General features: G+C 40.9%; 1 protein-coding gene across 3 annotated transcripts in view; it reads left to right on the forward strand.

Annotated features, from left to right (window-relative positions):
* Window positions 1-19,564, forward strand: part of RIMS2 (regulating synaptic membrane exocytosis 2) — an 899,878-nt gene that overhangs the window by 552,737 nt on the left and 327,577 nt on the right. For all 3 annotated transcript variants that reach the window (XM_090040478.1, XM_090040481.1, XM_090040479.1), the window contains one exon: window positions 9,683-9,751. In XM_090040478.1, coding sequence (XP_089896604.1) covers window positions 9,683-9,751 — 69 coding nt within the window. The remainder of the gene's footprint in view (window positions 1-9,682; window positions 9,752-19,564) is intronic.

A 19,564-nucleotide genomic window follows, 5' to 3' on the forward strand; every position in this document is an offset into this window, starting at 1 on the left:
TTAACAAAAAGGTATTTGACATGATACAGGGGTGTCTGAAAATGCCTTAAATCATCCAAATCTTTTCATATGAGAAAAATGTTTAGCAATGATTTTTTTCCTGTTTTGAAATATTAAAATTAAACCACAAAAATATTTCAGGCCTTTTGAAAAGTTTTGAAAGAAGTGAACATAAATATGGTTTTTATTTATCATTCTGTGGAGCTGACTAGTGAATATAATCAAGTTACTGTGTTGCTTTCACAATAATTTAATTTTGATTTGTTTCAGATGGGACAAATAGAAACAGAAAAATTAGTTTTTTCATACAACATTAAATCAATTTAGATGCTAAAGTTTCTCACCATATAGCTAGAAAATTAGATGGCCTTTAAAAAAGTTACCTAAAATATCTGGGTTAGAGCTAGGGTTATTTGGAAAACTTTTTCCAGTTTATTTTTCATATTTTGCAAATCTGACAGTTATCATGAAATGTTAGTATTGAAAGCTATTTCCACTGAGCAGCAGACAAATTAGGCTAGGTACAGAGGTTTACTCATGTTAAAAATGGCCATCCAATCTAATTTAGTTCCCCAGGTGCAGACCTTACACTTAGATCCCTAGGGTGCAGATAGAAGTGCAGCTCCCAGCTGTAACTCCGAAAGTGTTCTGAGTTGCCACTTTACCCCAGACCAAACCGAAGTTCACTGGTGGTTCCAGGGGGGAGGGGGATGTAGCTGGGGCTGGGAGCCTACAGCCAGGTTCCCATAGCAACAGGCACAGCTCTCTGCCAGTGCCTGCTGTTTTCAGAATGGGAGGGGGGAAAGGCAGTGGCCGGAGCTAGGTCTTGGGCTCCCCCCCAGTGCTGAAGGCTGGGGTGGATGAATTGGGTCCCCCACAACCTCAGTGGGGGGGATGCCTTCAGTACACCTGCCTCACCCTCTGGGGGGAGCGACTGAAAAACATTCAGACTGAACTCCCTCCACTCCCTTTCCCTCCTCTCATTTTGGAAACAGCCATAGGCTGGGAGCTATGCAGACACCAGTCACAAAAGATGCTCCATTTTGAAGCATCTTTATCTGATACCTCGTTCAAGAAGGGGCCAGATTTTCAGCCAACTGGTGATTTTTGAAGCTGTCTGCTTGTGTTTGGTCACATCTATAGACTTATTTCTGTGGCCAGATTGGGTGAAAATTGTCACGTCTGTCTGTACCCCTAATTTGGTTGATCTGAATAGAAACAGTACAGAAGTTCAGGAAGGTTAGATTGGCCTTAAAATTGCCAACCTGGTCTAAGTTAACTGTACCTCAGAAGTAGTCTGACTTAGATGGGGTCCAGTGAGACTGATCTAACGGAAATTCTGTACAGTGCCTGGCATAGCCCCAGGGCTGAGAGCGTCCAGTGGCTGGCCTGAACTTTTCCTATCTCCCCAGTACTGGGTTATTTTTAGCGCCCTGGCCCCTTGCCCCGTCCCCAGATGGACAACTTCCCCCCGATAAACCAGCCAGCTCCCCCTCCCATGTCTGCCAGATCCTCCATTCTACAAGCCACTATTTGTGCCAATTTTTGCAGCATTCACCAATGCCAGGAGCCAAGGAAGTAAGTCAGGGTGGGGGGAGGGGAACAAGATGTGGGGGATTAGTTTGCTGGGGGATTGTTCATGTGGATGTGGGGTAGGGTTCGGGATCTAAAAATAGCCTCTGGTACCAGAGCTTTCCTAACCTGCCAAACCCCGCAAAGGAGTGGCCAGCGCCACCAATCCACCAACGCCTTCCCTCACCCCAACTGACTTCATTTAGGCTCCAGGAACTGGTGAACACTGGTAAAGCTGTCTCTGGGAGCAGTTTGTGGGATCAGGGGAGTTTGGCAACATTGGGCAGGAGTTGGGTGGTCCTGTGGGGGTTGGCAGGATTCAAGAGCTGCTCTGATCCTGCCAACCCCTTCCTGATCCTCTCAAGGCCCTCTGCAGACCCCACTTGCCTTCCCAATCCCTTCAACTGCTCTTGTAGTCCCACTAGCCCCCCAAATCTGGCTAAGCCCCCCTATTAGCCACCACATCCCAATTTACCATAGATCAAGTGGCCATTTGTAATTCAGTCTAATCTCCCCCTAGCTCCCCAAACGTCTATATGTACCCTTAGGGAAGTTAAAGTTGACACGCATGGAATTTATAAGAATCTATAAGAATTCCTGGCCATGGCAGCTGTGGTGTCCTTAAGATCATGTGCTCCAATGGATTGATCTGAGTACCCAGTAATTAACTATTTTTACTAAAACCAAAGTATACTAATATGCAGAATGAAAAAAATGCCAGTGGTAGGTAGGTAAAGGGCATCATACTGTAAAATCAAGACCAACAGAGGGTAAACTGACTTATGCTGCAGTGTGATATAGTGGACTATTGTAAGGAGTTTTGAGTTCTGATCTTGACAATGACATTGACATCTGGGCAAATCAGTGCCTCACTGAATTTCAGTTCCTGAGGTCTCAAATGGGGACAGTTATATTAAACAATTTAATTGCAGTGCTGTGAGGCCCAACTAGTATTTTAAAGCTGCTATTCATAGACAAAATATGACAGCTTGTCAAAGGCAGAAAATAACTGAGGTATCCTGGTTCCCAATCCTTATGCAGACAATGATAGCACCTTTCAGGCTATTTTTACAAAATATGAAAATATAGAAGTGACTTTCCATTTTTTCCACAAATGTTCAGACAGCAGCAATTTTGACATACGTAATTTTTTTCAACATTATTGAAATTTTGAAAACTAGTTCAGGTTCACAAATTAATTTAATAAAAAAAACCCCCAATCTTAGCTAGATTAAATTAATGCTTTGGTATACTCAGCTGTTACATGGGAAAGCGTTGGAGCATACAAACAGCAATCAAATTCCTGGAAGTGCTTACCCACATAAATAACTTCACATACATCAGGAGTCTTAAACTTAATGGGAATACTGATACATAGAGTTATTCACAGATAAAAATGCTCCCAGAATTAGGGCTAATGAGTTACTAAATCCAGAAGTTTCACAGACATCATTTTCCCACTGAATTTAGAACACAATTTATGAAATCATCCCATGACAGCCTGTACTTGAGTATTGCTAATAACATTCTATTAGTGACCCCTTCAACAAAAAGTACTATACAGCTATTAAAAGATAGTAATTTTGTGTTAATGTGTATCCCACTATATATTTGTTCAACACTTTGATGGTTGCTATTAAAAGGCACACATTTATCTACAGTGACTCCGCAAATGTATTTCAGAATAGGAACTACCTCGCATATCTCTGGAATATCTGTGCTACCAAATATTAAAGCTGACTTTCAATTGGCAGCCAAAGTAACATTTTATGGTTTAATTTCCACTAAATTAGTAGGGTTTTCAATTTTCTGTTTTAATTTTCTTTAAGCATTAGTATGATTAACATTATTTGCTTCTTCACTCTGACAAAAGCAATCTCTTGTTCACAAATTCTAAACACCCCTGTTACATGTCTAGCTTTTACATATTTTTTCCTGACATCACTTCATTTTAATATTTGTTTTCCAGATAAAGGCTTTTATTCATATAATTCAGGTAATTTTTAGCATGCCTGAAGTACCTGTTGCTTGCAGACATATGCACAGTTTAATTTGACATTCTCCTGATGTGCTTATGCTATATATTGTGCATATGTTAATTTGCTAGAGTTCCCTGGCTTCCTTGTCTGCTTTTCAGTCGTAGCCCTTTGCATTGGCTTTGTTTCTACATTTGTAGCATCTTAGTATTAAGAGCTCCTTGCTAAAATTCGAATGATTTCCAAAGTACTACATTTGTTTTGTCTGTCTGTATTTGAGGTGAAGCTTTGGTAGTTAAGCTGTAATATGCTTTAGTAACTATGCAGAGTAATGTTAAATATTTTGGTCAGAGCTACATTAGAACTGAAGACAGCTATATTGCAGCTGTTTTGTAAACTCTCTGAAATACTTTAACAAAATGGAAATATGGTAAGTAAAATACTATTAATATTAGTTCAAGTATGGTTTAAATATTGAATGGTTTAAATATTCATTTTTATATAGCTGTGTTATGGCTCTTCAATTTCAAATCATGTTGCTGTATCTGAGAAAGGGAGAGATGATCATAACTTTTCATGTGGGACTTTTCCCAGGTCACAGCTAATACTATGGCCAAATATACTATTGCACAATGTGGGGGAGGTACACAAAGCAGCCAGTTGTGTCTGCCTAATTCTAGTGTTTGTGTCCATCTTCTTTGCCAGAACGAGATGTTAGGGTCTGAAGCTAATTTTTGGACTATACCCTCCAAAAGCTACCTGCCCGTTTGATTGCCATAGCATAGCATTCCCCCTATTCCTCTCCTCTCTGTACATTCAACTTTACTCCCAGGGCTAGGAGAGGAGAGATGGGGTAGGCAGTTTGAAAACAGACTGGGCAAGCTATGTATGTTCCCACTAGGGACTCCCTGTGCTGGCAAAGTCCCCAGTAGGGGAGATCCATTTGCTATTACTTGTTTTGTGTTCAGTGACACAAAGAGAAGACATGGACCATGGAATCTGACCTCTTATAATCAATGCATTGGCATTTGGGCATATATAAATTAGGTTTATATAAAGTCTTAATTTCTGTTCTCTATTATCTCATTCTTTTTCTGTAGTTATATTGTCTAGGGATTGACTATGGGGGTTTTTGCCTAGAGTTTTCCTCAAATTTAAACTCCTCTGTGATATACTTAACTTGTTGAAGCCTATTTCCATATCTGACAATGGACAGCATTTAAAACCCTATGATATACTTCTGTGAAAGAATTGGCTCCCTCATTTATTAATGGTAGAACTCTGAAGAGATCTCTCTCTCTGAGTAACTGTCAATTTTTTTTGCCCTATATGCAGTGTAAATTGAGATCTTGAATGCTCTGAAACCCAGAAATTGTCTTATATAAATATATTTATGGAGAAAGAGGGTTTGCTTCAAGTTTTGAAAAACACATAGTCTTTAAAACTTAATGATGGCCAGAAATGTGACCAACTAAAACTGATGTCTAGATATGATGCATTTATTTTTCCTTAATGATTTCCATATCACATTCATTCAGATGCAAACCAGAAACGGTTTGTCTTAACACGAACCTGGTCAGCACATTCTGACATAACTGACCAGAGAAGAAACTCATCTGTATTTGATGCCCAGGGCCAAATAAAGTAGCTTGCTTTTTCTTCAGATATATTGTTTGCATATTAAGCTATAAAATAGAGAAAGATTGGTATAAACTTATTAACCATATCTAACATTTACAGAAATAAGAGACCATATTTACCAAGCCACTTTTCTATTCAACACTTATTTTCAAAGGTGTATTGTGATATTTTAGTAACTAATCACTATTAGATGGTCCACAGATCATTAAAGTCAATAAGCTTATTGCCACTGACTTTTCTATGCTTTGGGCTAGGCTAGTAATGCCATCAGGGAGTTTTTGAAGTCTGTACTGGCTAATGGTTTGTGATGGGCTTTATTTTACTGTCAACACATAAATGCAATAATCATTAATGCCAGTGGAAGTTACAGCACAAGACATTCAGGAGTCATCATTTGCCATCTGGTACCACAGTTATCAACTGAATGACAGCATTTGCCCTAGAGTGAAATGTTTTGTTAGCAAGTTGTATTCCAGTATCTTCATGCTGGATCCTGATTAGTGCTGTTTCTTACATTTAAATCTTTTGAAGGTAAAATTGATTGCCTCAGAACAAAGGCGTTTTTCCATTTATAGTAGATAAGACAATCCTGTCTGGGATGCAGCCATGTATTTGTCAAAAAATGGGTTTAGTATGCAGATATTACTGCACTAGAATTGTAGTAGATGTCAGAAAAATTCCCTTTTTATCCTCATGTCCCTTTTTATCCACAAACATCAGAAGATCACCAGATATGCCAGATTTTGATTTTCTCCATGTGGTGGTGGCATTGGAGGGATCTTGTAACTGCGATGGTCCAGCTGTAGCCTCCACTACAACCTCTCTCCACTATCTTTAGCTACACAGAAATGAGCTACAGAGGAAGGCAACTCCCTTCCCCCCAGTCTTGGCCAATCTGGCCATAGGGTAAAATTTCTTCCTGACCCCAGTTTTGATGATTGGTCTGATCCTAAGTGGAGGGGCAAGACCCTCTAGCCAAGAACCTCTGTGTTTAGGTGCCAGCAGGAGCACTGGCACATAGCAGTTAAAATCCCCTGTCTTAGCTGCGGCCAACACTCAATGCTTCTGAGGAAGCTTTCACATCACTTCACTGAGGAAGAGAAAAAAATCTCCTTTCCAGCTCCATATGGTAATCAGCAAAGCCTAGAACCATGAGAAAGACCAGCAATACAGTACAGGCATAGCTCTGTTATCAGCATTTAACACCCCATCAGAAAACCGAGCCTCGCTCATTACAAGCTCTTCTTAAACAGCTTTTTTCCAAAGAAATGGATGCAGGGACATTACCATCTGAGCTGTTGATTACCTCCAAAAAGCCCTAAGATGATACTGTCCTATCTGCCTTACACAGCATTAGCTAGCATACCACATGCTGGCTACAGTCCATGATGTAGGTGAGAGGAAGGAAGGGGGCACAGGGATGCCAGCAGACCCTGCTGTGTCTGAAAGTCTTTACTGGAGCTCTGGCCAGGGAGCAGAGGGGAGGGACCAGCCCTGCTGTGGAGGAGAGAGCCCCACCCAGTCCAGAGAGCATGCTGGGATGCTGGGGGTGTCTGGTTTAGCTTAAACCAGAAAAGGGTCTGGGACAAACATTGCATAAATTGGTTTGACCCAAATCAGTTAAGTCTGATACTGTGTTCAACCAGGTTTATCTCAAACCAGTTTCTGCCATTTTTAAACTGGTTTACATGACTGAACATCTGTTCTGTTACAGGTTTAAACCAGCTTCTGATCACTTAAACCAGTTTATGTGTAATGTCTGTCCCTAGCCAAAAGGTTGAGAACCACTGCTCCACAGTATCAGAAATCTTATGAGATACCTTCCAGCCCTAATGTCTATGAAATCAGACCAAGTTCAGGTTAGGATTTGTAAGATACCAGGGGCAAGTACACAACATTTTGGGGCCCTGTATTGTCATTCTTTTCTGCCTCCTGACATCTCCATCTTCAGGACAAAGTTGGTCTTCTAGAGACATACTTGACTGATTTTCCTAAATATTGTTTGGGTAAGGCTGGATTGTGTGCTCATAGCTGTCTCCTGTCTCTTTCATGTTCTGCCATGAATATGTCTGACCCAGTAGAAGGTTCTCTACTGGTCTAAAGCATCAGGGACAATATTATGGGTATGACTGATCACCTTACCCTGTGGGGCAGGACAAAGTTTCATTGAGGTCCTCAGATGCCTTTCCTTAAATGCCATTACAATTAAGGAAATTATCTGATCCAAGTCTGACTTTATTACTTTAATGACCTTTATTCTTAGCATATCCTTAAGGAGCAGAAGTCTTCTTTTTATTCATGGTCTCATCACTAGGCCTTCCCTAGTGGTAAATTTTTAATAATCTGCTTGTTGTTTCTCCTTTTCTTAATCTGATCCATGGAACTTCAAAAGAAAGACAACAAATTACAGTTCACAGCTATTTCAAATAATTTATTTGAAATATTAATTTCAAAGTTTAATTAATTATACACTGTCTTAGATGCTAACATCTCAGTAGACTAGCTATGGCTTTTCTTAAAGTATTAATTTTCAGACAAGTATGATTAAAAAAATCCTACATTGTACATATAGCGCCAAGTAATAAATCATGGTGAATATTCCAATATTTAAAGAACAAAAAATACCTTTGTGAGCACCTTTTCATGTTAAGCAGCTTTCAACTTAGTAATTGATAGAATTGGAAGGGAACTCCAGGGCCATCTATTTCAGCCCCTGCCCAAATGCAGGATATACATTTCCTAAAGCAACCAAGGTATATATTTGACTACTCCTTATTAAATCCTGCAATGAAACAGATTCTGCAGCTTCTACAAACACTTTGTTCAGTTCTCCTACTGATTTTACAATTAGAAAGATTTTTTGTGAGAGTTTGTCTAAATGTGCATCACTGCTGTTTAAATGTACTTCTGTACATCCTGTCGTCTGCAGTAAAGGAGAGTAATGTTTCTTCATCTTTTTAAGGCATGCTTTCAAATATTTGAAAACTGCTCTCATATCTGTCTGTAATCTTCTGTCCAAAGAGAAAACTCATTCATTCATTATTATTTGATTCAAATATTTCCTAACAGGTTTTTTTAGCTGAAAACTGTCTTAATTATTTGAAAAAAATAAACCTTACTCTAAATGTATTGTTGAGGATTGAATTATAGATAGGGGAGTTGAGTTGTACAATGACTCAGCACACTACTATCATCACAAATCTACCTGCATTATCCTCCAAAATCCCCTGCCCCCTGTACAGTGGTATACTATACTCAGAAAGTATGCATGCCCAGTTTGGGATCCTGAAATCCTGCAATACCGCCTACTTCTTGTACAGAAAGGTTGTCTGCAAGTTTGGAGGACAGGGTTAACATTCCTGCCAGGAGACATTGAACTATCATTATTCCCTGTCAACAGAACAAAGTGTTAATTATGACTCTTTTCAGAGTCCCCGTGTCTTTACTATACTGAACAAAACTGGTATTATCAATGTCTTTCAGAAGGATACGTCATCCCTTTCCTATATATTCAAAACCTTGTAAACAATTCAAGGCCTGGAAATTTTAAGTTAAATCTGATAGCTAGTGACATATTATCGGCTGACTGCAAAAGTGCAGAACACAGTTGTGACCTACTGTTTGTTAATGTATTTGCATTGCATATCTTGTTATGGAATATTCAACATCTAAAGTTTCCTTGTCCTGTTTTTCACAAAGTACATATTTTTGTGTGTAGTATAACCAACAAGCTACTGTTCAGATTCTAACATTTTGTCATCCGTAATAAAACATGTAGAGCAGCACATGCTCCATTCCTGCTGCTTAGAAGATACCAGAGAAGAAAGTGATAAGTAAAATTAAGCTAAACAGAACCTAACATGTTTGTTTGTTCTACCTGATATACATTTTGGACTTACAGCCAGCTTTTGCCAGCTAAGATCTAACCATATTAAGAAATGCTGTGCTTGCTGCAACAGCACTAAAATACCTTTTTCCCTTGAGCCTTTATACCTATAATTTGTCTTGCATGATGCATACTATTCATATGAAACTTATGGGGCATAATAATGATTATCAATGCCCCTTAGAAAGCATAGTGTTAGTTGAATATAATAGCTATAATTAATCTTCTGAGTGTTTATATGTATATGTTTAGACATATTGCAAATAGGCACCAAAACATATTCAAACATAGCATAATGTCTGTGATTTAAAAGCTATATTTCATTATTTCTTTCCTGAACTATTACCTTACAGTTATAAAATAGTTAATGCAACACCAAGTAATAACCTTTGCTATAATATATATACAATTCTGTCCCAAAACTCCTATAATTATTTTCCCTTGCATGTGTATGTGTATATATATATACATATTCACACTAGGCATATATATATATCTATGCCTAGTTGTGGCATCTTATTTCTTAATTTATTATTGCCTAGGAGGGAGCAGTTTCAGCCTGCAGTAATAATAATGATGCGTTTGTGACTATTATTTGTTTTGACAGGGTCCAAAAGAATAAGTGACAGTGAAGTTTCTGACTATGACTGTGATGATGGAATTGGTGTAGTTTCAGGTATGAATTCCTACATGCATACTTCTGTGTTTCATAAAGAGCTTTCTTATTTATAATTTATAATTTACGATGATGGAATTTAATAGTGCTCTTCTATAAAATAAATTGACCCTAAATATGTATTTTTCTAATTAAGCCAAAGAATGTTTTTCTTAACACATTTGACTTTATGTGCATCCTGCGAAGGGAAAGAACGATGAGTTATTTTATGCTTCTTTTTGATGTATAAAAATAATGTTTTAGAACATGGGATCCCAAATAACCCCTGACAAAAAACAAACAATAACAACTAGAAGGATGGATGGATGCATGTGACATAGAGGAAGTCCTTCTGTAAACACAGGAGTGTCCAGGAAGTGAGATTCCAGGAGACAGTCTGGGTGGGGCAACTGGAACATCCTGGTATGGCAGGACAGCAACAAGGCTAGATCCCAGACTCTTGCAAGGGCAGTAGAAAGAGTGTTAATCCTGTGGTGGGCCAGTAGGGGGCACTCCTCCGTTGATCCGCCCACCTCCCTGTGCTCGACCACCTGCCAGGCTCCGAATGCCTCCCTAGGGGTGCCTTATGTCTGGCCCGACCCCTTCCTGGAGCACAAACACTAGCCTGGGGGTAACGTCACCGCCACTACCCCAAGAATGGACTCACTCCCGGCCCTGTGTCCTTGGGGAAACACAGGGCTAATGTCCTATGGGTACTCGACCCATTACAGGCACTTGGGCACTTCCCCAAGTCCGGGGGCAAAAAGTAAAGTCTCCCTTAGTCTGCAGACCTAAGGGGTTGCTTAGGCTTAATTTAGACCCACCCCTCAATAAGTCTCCCACACCAGTCACAAAGGAAGACTTTATTGGTTACGGGGGTAGAGTGAAAATAGGGTACAAGATTGAGCAATATCCTAGAAATCCTAAAGAGCAAACAGTCTGGCTGAGGTAGCCTTTTGATCACGCATCTAAGTTACTGCCAGCTAGATATCTAATCAGATCTTGAGTAGCTTACTCACAAGCATCTTCCAGAGGCTGGTGAAGTTTCCCCTCTGGAGGCAGGAGGTTTCTAGCTTGTGAGTTTGGGGGAGAGAGCCAATTTAGATGGTAAAGCTTCTCTGTGTCCCCCACATGGCTGCTGCCTCACCTCATGGCTGAGGAGACTGCCTCCTCGCCCGTCCTAACTTATATAGCCCCTGTGACCTCATTCACCTGGTCCAGTGGAGGCCAGCCCCGGTTGGCTGTCAGCCAACCAATTTGAAATACATCACCTGTTACGGGGCAGATTCCAGCCCACCAGGTAGATGCCCCTCACCCAGGTACCAGTCACGTAGGCAGAGGGAGCAGGTTTCCCCCCTCCCTCAGGAATGCAGCCAGCTCAGGTTACCTAAAGAGACAGGGTAAGGGTGTGGTCTCCTCTGCTGAGCCCACCCTACTCAAATGGTCACAGCACAGAGATTTTATCACATTGCCACAGGGCAGAGCTTTTGGGGAGAAACCAAGGTGGCTTTCTGCCACAATTTCTTTACTGGAAATAATTCTTTATATAAGTTCCTATAAATAAAGAAGTGTTGGTTCTACACCACAAGCCTTATCAAGATACTATAGCCTGAATGCAGCAACTCATTTGCCTTGAGCCAGTTCAATTGTTTCTTCAGGCACAAGATACAGTACTCAACCAATAATTACTGTGACTTCTGCTAGGGCAGCTGTGAGAGGGTTAATGTTGGACTCTGCTCTTTCCAGTTGCTGAGTTAGAGAGAATCTGGAACCCTTTTGGCAGTCTGTAAAATACAGTGGGCGCATCTACACAAGATGTTTATTGCGGAGTAGACTAATTAGCTCCACAGTATTTGTTGCACATCTACACATGTGCCCCTATTAGGCTGGATTAAACTAACTCCACAGAAGGGTTGTACTTATAAATACAAGTACTATCCCACTGTGGAGTTTTTTAGTTCACAACAGTGCATGTGTGGACACTGCCCTGCTGGCTAGGGCACGAGGGTTCTCCAGCACAGGGGCAACTTGCCGGCTAGTCCTGCACTGGAGCACCCTTGTGTCCCAGCCAGCCCTTCTGTAGCAAGTTGAGCCAGGGGAGCAGCCCCAGACTGGCAGGCGGACTCCCAGGGCCTCCTGTCAGGTGGGGCTGCTTTGACTTGGCTCAACGGTGCTGTGGTCCTGGGCGAATGTTCAAACAGTGTGCCCAGAAGCAAAAAACTACAGAGCAATAAGCAATGGAGTTTATTGCTTTGCATTAATTCCATGCGTAGACACTTCATTCCAATGAAGAAGAAACCACTTCCCACATAAGACTAGCATCCCAATTTTGGAGGGCTGATTTTTGGAGGAAAGATATATATGGTATGCAAGTAAATATGATATTTATTTTAGTAAATGAGGCATAATTCATTATGGAAAACTCTTTGGTGAAATGATGGGGAAATAGCAACATTACAAGAGTAAGGGAAAGCAGAGCACTTCAGAGGAGAAAACTATTTCAGCAGTTAGCCTGTTTTTGGTAAGATATATTTAAATGCTTCAACTTATATTTTAGACAAAAGTAATTCTTTTATTCAGATGCAAGACTGAAGACTAATTATTGCTGAGATCTCCAGGATGGTCCAGCAGTAAAATCAAAGACCACACTTCATATTTTTTAATATTTCAAAGGGTATGCCTACGTTGCCATGACATCAGTATAGACTTACCCAAGCTACTTTTAAACTTGTTAGTTTCAAAGCCAGAACCAATATGGCAATGGCAACATGGAGTTTAGTGCTGGCTAATTTAGTCAGTGTCTCAAATGGGTTTTGCAGCCTGCACTGAGACCATGCTGCTGCCACTGCTAGATTGCTACCAGCTGCTATTACATTAGTTAATTGCACTATTGTCAGTACTAATGACTGTGGTGTAGATACATCCTAAGATAAAGAATAAATATTTAAAAACCCAACTCTTTTTGAAAAATAATAAAATAATAATAAGAATATTCTATGCACTACATGTCTTATGGCCACACAGAAGCAGCTAGGGATATTATGTAAATGGAATATGAAATCCTTTAACTCTTTTTTCTGTAAGAGGTAGCACTATTTGGGAATGGAATACACTTCTTGGTGTCTGGATTGTTAATTCAGTCCTCTATGGGCGCAGAGAGAAGTGGCAATTTTCACCGAATCTGGCCACAGAAAGTGGTTTATAGCTGTTACCAAACACATGCACATGGCTTCAGATAGCTTCAAATATGGTTGATTGGGTGAAAATTGGAACCCTCATTGCATGAGGGGTCAGATGAAGTCATTTCAAAACAGAGCATCTTCTGTAACTTCTCCCTGCCAGCCTGTTACGGTTTTCAGAAAAGGAGGGGGGAAAGGGAGTGGAGGGAGTTTGGTCTGGGGAGTTTCCAGCCCCTGCTGGAGTGTGGGAAGGGTGTATTGGAGCCCCCCAGGGTAGGGCCTCCAGTTCACCCACCCCACCCTCCAGTGCTGACTGAGGAACCCTTCAAATGAGTTCCCTTTGCAACCTTTCCCCCTCCCATTCTGAAAACAGAACAGGCACTCATGGAGGAGGGGCAATTGCTGGGAGAAACCGGCTGCAGTCTCCCAGCCAGCAGCTAGATACCCCTTCCCCCTGGAACCAGCAGTAAACTTCTGTTTTTTCCTGAAGGATTGTTGTAACTCAGTACATTTTCTGCAGATTGTTCTGAGTTACAGTGGGGAACTGCACTTCTTTCTGTGACCTATATTCCTAGACTTTTCCCACCTACCTCTCATCCTTTGCTGAACCCCACATTTCAGTGCTTTTCTCTTCATTTTTCCTGAACTGAGACCATATCCATATCCGGAAAATTCATTATATTGCAAACTGTATTACCTATTAATTAACAATCTGTTGAACATAACAGTTAATGTAGATGGAGCAAATCAGATTGCTAGTGTGTTCAGCAGTTGTGATTTAACTTTAGGGATCCCTACAATCATGGTTAGAGAACAAATTTTTAAACAAAATTTTTCCTTGTCTACACTAAGGGCTAAGTAGTGTTTAACAGTCTATAAATTAACATATTTCTAAAATTATGTTTTCCTAATTTAGACAACTTGTTGAGAGGTAATTCAGCTCCATTACAGAGACAACCAAGCTATAGTTGTGCCTTTGGAGATGCACATTGGTGGGATTGCAGCTGGGGTATGGTTCCATCTGTGGGTAACATCTTTTGTTCTTTTGGTCTTCTGTGCATCCATCATATATGTCTCTTTAGAGGAAATTTCATTCAGGTCACCCTCCTTAGAAAGATATTAGATAATCACCTTGATTTCCATGAGATGAACCAGGATTAAGACAGAGACCTGAGAAAAGGTTAACAAAAGTGGGCCTGAGGTATAAACTGAAAAGTTTTAATCCCAGATAAATCCCTCCACCATTGATTTAAATTCAGCTTTCAAGGACATAGGAATCCTTGTTCTTCTCTCCCCCTGAACTCCTGTATGTTTGGGAGGACCAAGGCGATAATTGCATGGCATTAGCTCTCCCTCTACAAGGTGTCCTTTAGAAGTTCCTGGTCCCAGACACAATGGCCAAAAGACCATACAATTCCCCCTGCTGTAAGCCTACCTCCCCATCCACAAGGACATTGAGAAAATTGTGGAGGAATTCTGAATAAACATGACTGGAAGTCAGCTTTTCTTAATGATTCTTTGGGCTTGATGAATTTTTGCTTACCTTTTGCCTACCAGCAATTGAATAAGCAGGAAACCTTTTTGGAAAGCAGAATTCGGGCTTTATAGCCAGCCCATTTAGGGGATAAGATAGTTTAGAAAGATAATATAGGACATGTGCAGACGTTACATTTAAATGCCCATCTATGCAGATATTTGGGGGTTTAAATTGGGCCAAGAATGGTGGGCCCAATCCAAGTTAGTTCACCTAAGTAGGTGAACTAACTCAGATTGGGAATTAGTTAACCTGATCCAGCAAATGTCTGCACACATTTGGAATGTAGCCCTGGGACAGCCTTCTTTCTACCCCAGGACTCTGACTGAGCTATTTTTAGCCCCGCCCTCCTTCCCTCCCCCCTCCCTCCCCCCAACAGATCTACTAGCCTCCTGTGCAGATCTGCCAGTTCCTCCACCTGGTCCTGCCAACCCTCCCCACTGGAACAGCCAATCCCTTTGTGGACCCACTACTCCTTGTGATCCCACCTGCCGCTCCCCACACCTTGAGAATGCCTGTACATACCCATAGACTTCATGGTAACAAATATTTTGTCCCAGTGACCCCAAACATCATGCTTACCTTTACAGCTTAAAGCACATTCAAGTTTCTGTTGGCTGCCTCTGCAGTCTCTTCAGAATAAAGTTCCATGAATTTCACCAGGGAATAGTTCCCAGGAACATGTCCAAACTGGTAGAGTTTGCAAATTAAGCCGCAGAAAACTTTGTATGCCCGTTCCCTTGAGACACCTCCTTTTTGAGAGATGTCTTCTATCCACCTTTAAATAGCAATGGAGAAAGCTCTGATAAGATCATTAGGTTTGTTTGTTGATTCCCATAGGAAAAATTGTAGATTTTGTACATTTCTCGCCAGGCTTCCTCCTATATATTCCTATACATAAAAACAGAGAGGAGATTAAGTAGGCTTTACATTGCTGCTGGAGAGACAGTAATTCTCAAATCTATTTCCTGTAGTATGGTTGTTTAGTTTAGATTGAAGTAGTTCAGCTTCTAGTGTATACTGAATTGTCACAGCAGTAAGACCTGGCAATCATCCTTTTCTCTGTACATTCTTAAAGGTGTTTTCATATCCCAGTTGCTCATTCGCATCAGACTATTTCTATTTAATTCTCAGGAACCCTGTGACTTGTTGTTAACATCCAGAATGCTTTCGTAGATGGTTCTTGGCAGTGAAAATTTAATATCCTCATCTAAGTTTCTGGGAAGGCCCTAGGATCACAGAAGGTTTTACAATTATTTTATTTGAGAACTGGTGGCCTTACTCTGAAATACTGGGGATTTATAATGTAGTGACAACACAAAGCCAGTTCCTTATTAGATCCTGAAATGTGTATTTTACTTGACATCAGATGTAGTTTAATTTCTCAGGAAAGAATCCTTAAGGCTGGTAGTTCATCTCTGGGGAGCCTGAATCATTCAGTTACAGTTGGTGCTTCAGCTCCAACACACAATGTAGTCTATAAGTTTTCTAATTGTGGCCCAGAAAATCTGCTTATAACCTTTGCAAGGGAAACCTTGTGGAAAAGAAATCCCAAAATAGTGACTTACCCATGAGAATCTTATTGTCACTTTTTGGTCACCAGGTATTTTTTGTCAATTGTAAAGTGCTACCACTACATAACCTGCAGAATCAAAAAAACTTCAAAGGTTTTTTCTCCCTAAAAGATGGGGAGAAATCACTTTTAGTCTGGCTAGGCTCTTTTGCTCTTTGGAAAAGAACTCTCCAGATCAGCAGGAAGCTGAGGTTTCGCTTTTTTTAATACTGATTTCTGAATTTCATAGCCCTGTCCTGTAAAAACAACATCACAGTAGTTATTTATATCAGTAAGCAAGGAGTCATCAGGAGTAGGACATATGTAGAGGAAGTACTGATTTTTTCATGGTGGTGGACAACATCTGTGGTTCATCACAGCATTCTGTGAGACAATAGATATCCACTCTAAAGGATCCAGTACTGGATACTGGGTTACCTAAGCAATGATTTTTTTTGGGCCTGCACACACTGAGATTCTTAGATTCTGTAGTTAGGACATTTGAAATCTTAAATTAAGACAATCCAAGCCTTCTCAGTCAGCTGAAGAGGCTTTGGTGATATATGTAATTCATCTTTTCCCATTGATGCCTTTGGTCCCTTGAAAGAACAGGATGCACATACAGGCATAAATAACTGGTTCCTCCCAAGACTTGGGGGGGAACCATGGCTGGAAGTGGCAAGTGGGGACTGCCTTCAGCCACCAGCATTGGTCTCGCCAGCCTGGGGTGGGGGGGGCGCGGATGCGGGTGGCAACCTCCTGCAGAAGCCGGCAGTGGCTTTGGTGGCAACCAACCTCAGGTGAGGGCATGTGCCCCCCCTACATGCGTGTTGTCTGTGCCACCAGGGACTCATTCAATAGTGTGAGGATCCCCTTCTTAGTCATGGTATTCAGAGTTAATGACACTGTCAATCAAAGATCTAGTGTTTGTCATTTTTATAGATAAACTGTATATAAATGAAAGGAAAACCTTTCAAAGCTATTGGGGATTATGAGGATTTCTAATAGCTTGCTACAGTCTAGATGTTCACTGCAGCCAGAATAACATCCCTTTATATTTGGCTGCTATGGTGAATACAAAAGTATTAGAGAATGAAGTTATGTTCTAGTTCCTGTTCCATTTTCATTTACCAGGGATTCACATTCTTCAGCAATAATAATTCTAAGAGAGCTTAAAATATTTAATCAAAGCTTCATTTCCACAAAGGCAGTGCTTAATTTCATTTTTATTAGGTCTGTTGTCCCCTTACTGAGATATTAATATTAGCTTTCTTTTTTTTTGTTTTTGTTTGTTTTCTACTAACTTCTTCCTTGGAAGTTTTTACTTCAGCTAGGAGAATGGGGGAGCTAGCTACTTCACAAGTTATGCTTGATGATTTGGTATTCATCTAATAGTTCGTCTTTAACTCCTCAAGTGAACTGTAGTTTCTACTGAGATCAAGCCATTAATCTCCCTGTCTTTTACACATGCCTTCTGATATATAGTAGGCATAGTTATAGCCATTACTTTTTATTTGCATATGACTCAAGTACTTTGTGAACTAGATTTTCTACTTGTCCTCTTCAAGGGCCAAGGAAAGGGGGGAAATGTGATTTATTCATAATTAGAAGAGTTATTGTTTATCAAGGAATCATACAGAAATTAAGACCTCTTTTGTACGCAAAGAATTAAGACTCAGAGGACTGACTGACTTAGGGCCAGAATCTGCATCTGTGGATGTTCTTTGCCAGGCAGGAAGTTGGAAATGAGTTCAGACTTATTATTTCATAAATGTCTGTGTGACTATGGATATGTGTGAGACTATATGTGATTACATAGACTATTTTAAAGGTATTTAAGTGTCTAAAATAGAAATTTGGCACATGACCTGCTTAGAAACATTTGGTGAGCTTACAGGACACCTGTCTGTATATTTAGGCACATAAATAATTTTGAATATATAGCTGGAAGAATTTTGAGACCCACAATCAAGAGCAGTTTAGTTTTGTTAAACTGCTGGTAGTAACCCCTTCTGATATGGGCCAGGTTAATAGTTTCTCATTACAGAAAAAAAGGTTTTGAAAGAGCTTTCAACTTTATCCAAGCTCATTTTGAGTATATTGAGGACATCGGTATATACACTGTATTGAGTCAATGCATCCAACCAAGTGACCCCATTGCTAGTTACTGCTGCAAGGAAATAGTTGCTTCTGAAATTTCAGCTCCATTTCCTTTCACCAAGAGTGGGATGAGCAGTTGGTACAGGAAGTCAGGGAGCCACTTGCATCAGCTTTTAGCTGGAGAGAGTCCAGCAAAGGGTAAAGAAAATGGTGAGGGGGCTGAGGCATATGACTTCTGAGGAGAGGCTGAGAGAACTGGGTTTATTGAGGCTGGAGAAGACAAGACAGAGGGGATTTAATAGCAGCCTTCAACTACCTGACAGGGTGATACCAAAGGGGATGAAGCTAGAGACTGTTCTCAGTGGTGACAAATGACAGAACAAGGAGCAATGGTCTCAAGTTACAGCAAGGGAAGTTTAGGTTAGATATTAGGAAAAACCTTCTCATTAGGAGGGTAATAAAACACTGGAACAGTTTACCCAGCACAGTTGTAGAATCTCTATCCATGGAAGTTTTTTAAGACCCTCTTCTTCCCCACCATACCACACCGCTTCTGTACCCCGCAGCCTCAGGCCACTGCCCTCCCCGCTTTTCTATCTCTTTTTTGTGCTTCTTCCTGCCTTAATCTTGATTTGGTGCTGGCAGACTCCATCACCACTGCAACCTGGGGCATGGAGCATGGCCCCAGCTTGGCATAGTAGCAGTGGTGCTGGCTCTGCTCTGTTTCTTTGGGGGTGATGCTATGTTCCTGGCCACAAGCTGGTGTGGGGATGGAGCCTGCTAGACTGGAGCAAGGGTAGTGGGGAAGCTGCATGGGGTAGAGCCTGCAGGGTGGAATGGGGAGAGGGGGAAGGGCCTGATACTGAAGGGTGGATCAGACACATGAAGGGCTCAATAAGGGGAGGTGGCCAGGCAGCAGAGGGCAAGCTGTCTGCCTCTTACACCACTGCCTCTGAACTGCCTGTCCCCTACTACCTGCTGCCCCTACTGCCCATCCCCACTGCTACCCTTGCCACCCTTATTGCCTCCCCCACTGCTTGCCCCCCATCTGCCCCTCCCACTCCTCTACCTCCTGCCTCCCCCACTATCTGCCTCCCTGCCTCCCCATGCCTGCCTCCCTACCATTACACTGGCATGGGGATTAATTTAGGATGACCTCCTAATAAGATTTTCTACATGGAAAATCATAGCACATTTATAGATTTTTCATGTATAGAATCTAATTTTGGGGGGGTCATCTTAAATTTAAGACTGTCTTGGTTTTGGGTAGATACAGTAGTAATTTGTGAATTGAACTCACCAGTTAAATTTTATGTAGAATGTAATTTTTCAGAGTTGAATCTACTCAATTAAGATAGTAATATAAGGTGCTAAGGAAATTATCAGTTTCACCTACAGCAAAGAAGAGAGTGGAGTAGGAACAAGCTAGCTATATCAAAGAGTGGTGGGGTGCAGTTTTTTTGGACCAA

The sequence above is a fragment of the Crocodylus siamensis genome, chromosome 3 (assembly GCF_052110815.1).
Source record: "Crocodylus siamensis isolate JL-2025a chromosome 3, ASM5211081v1, whole genome shotgun sequence".
Taxonomy (NCBI): Eukaryota; Metazoa; Chordata; order Crocodylia; family Crocodylidae; genus Crocodylus; species Crocodylus siamensis.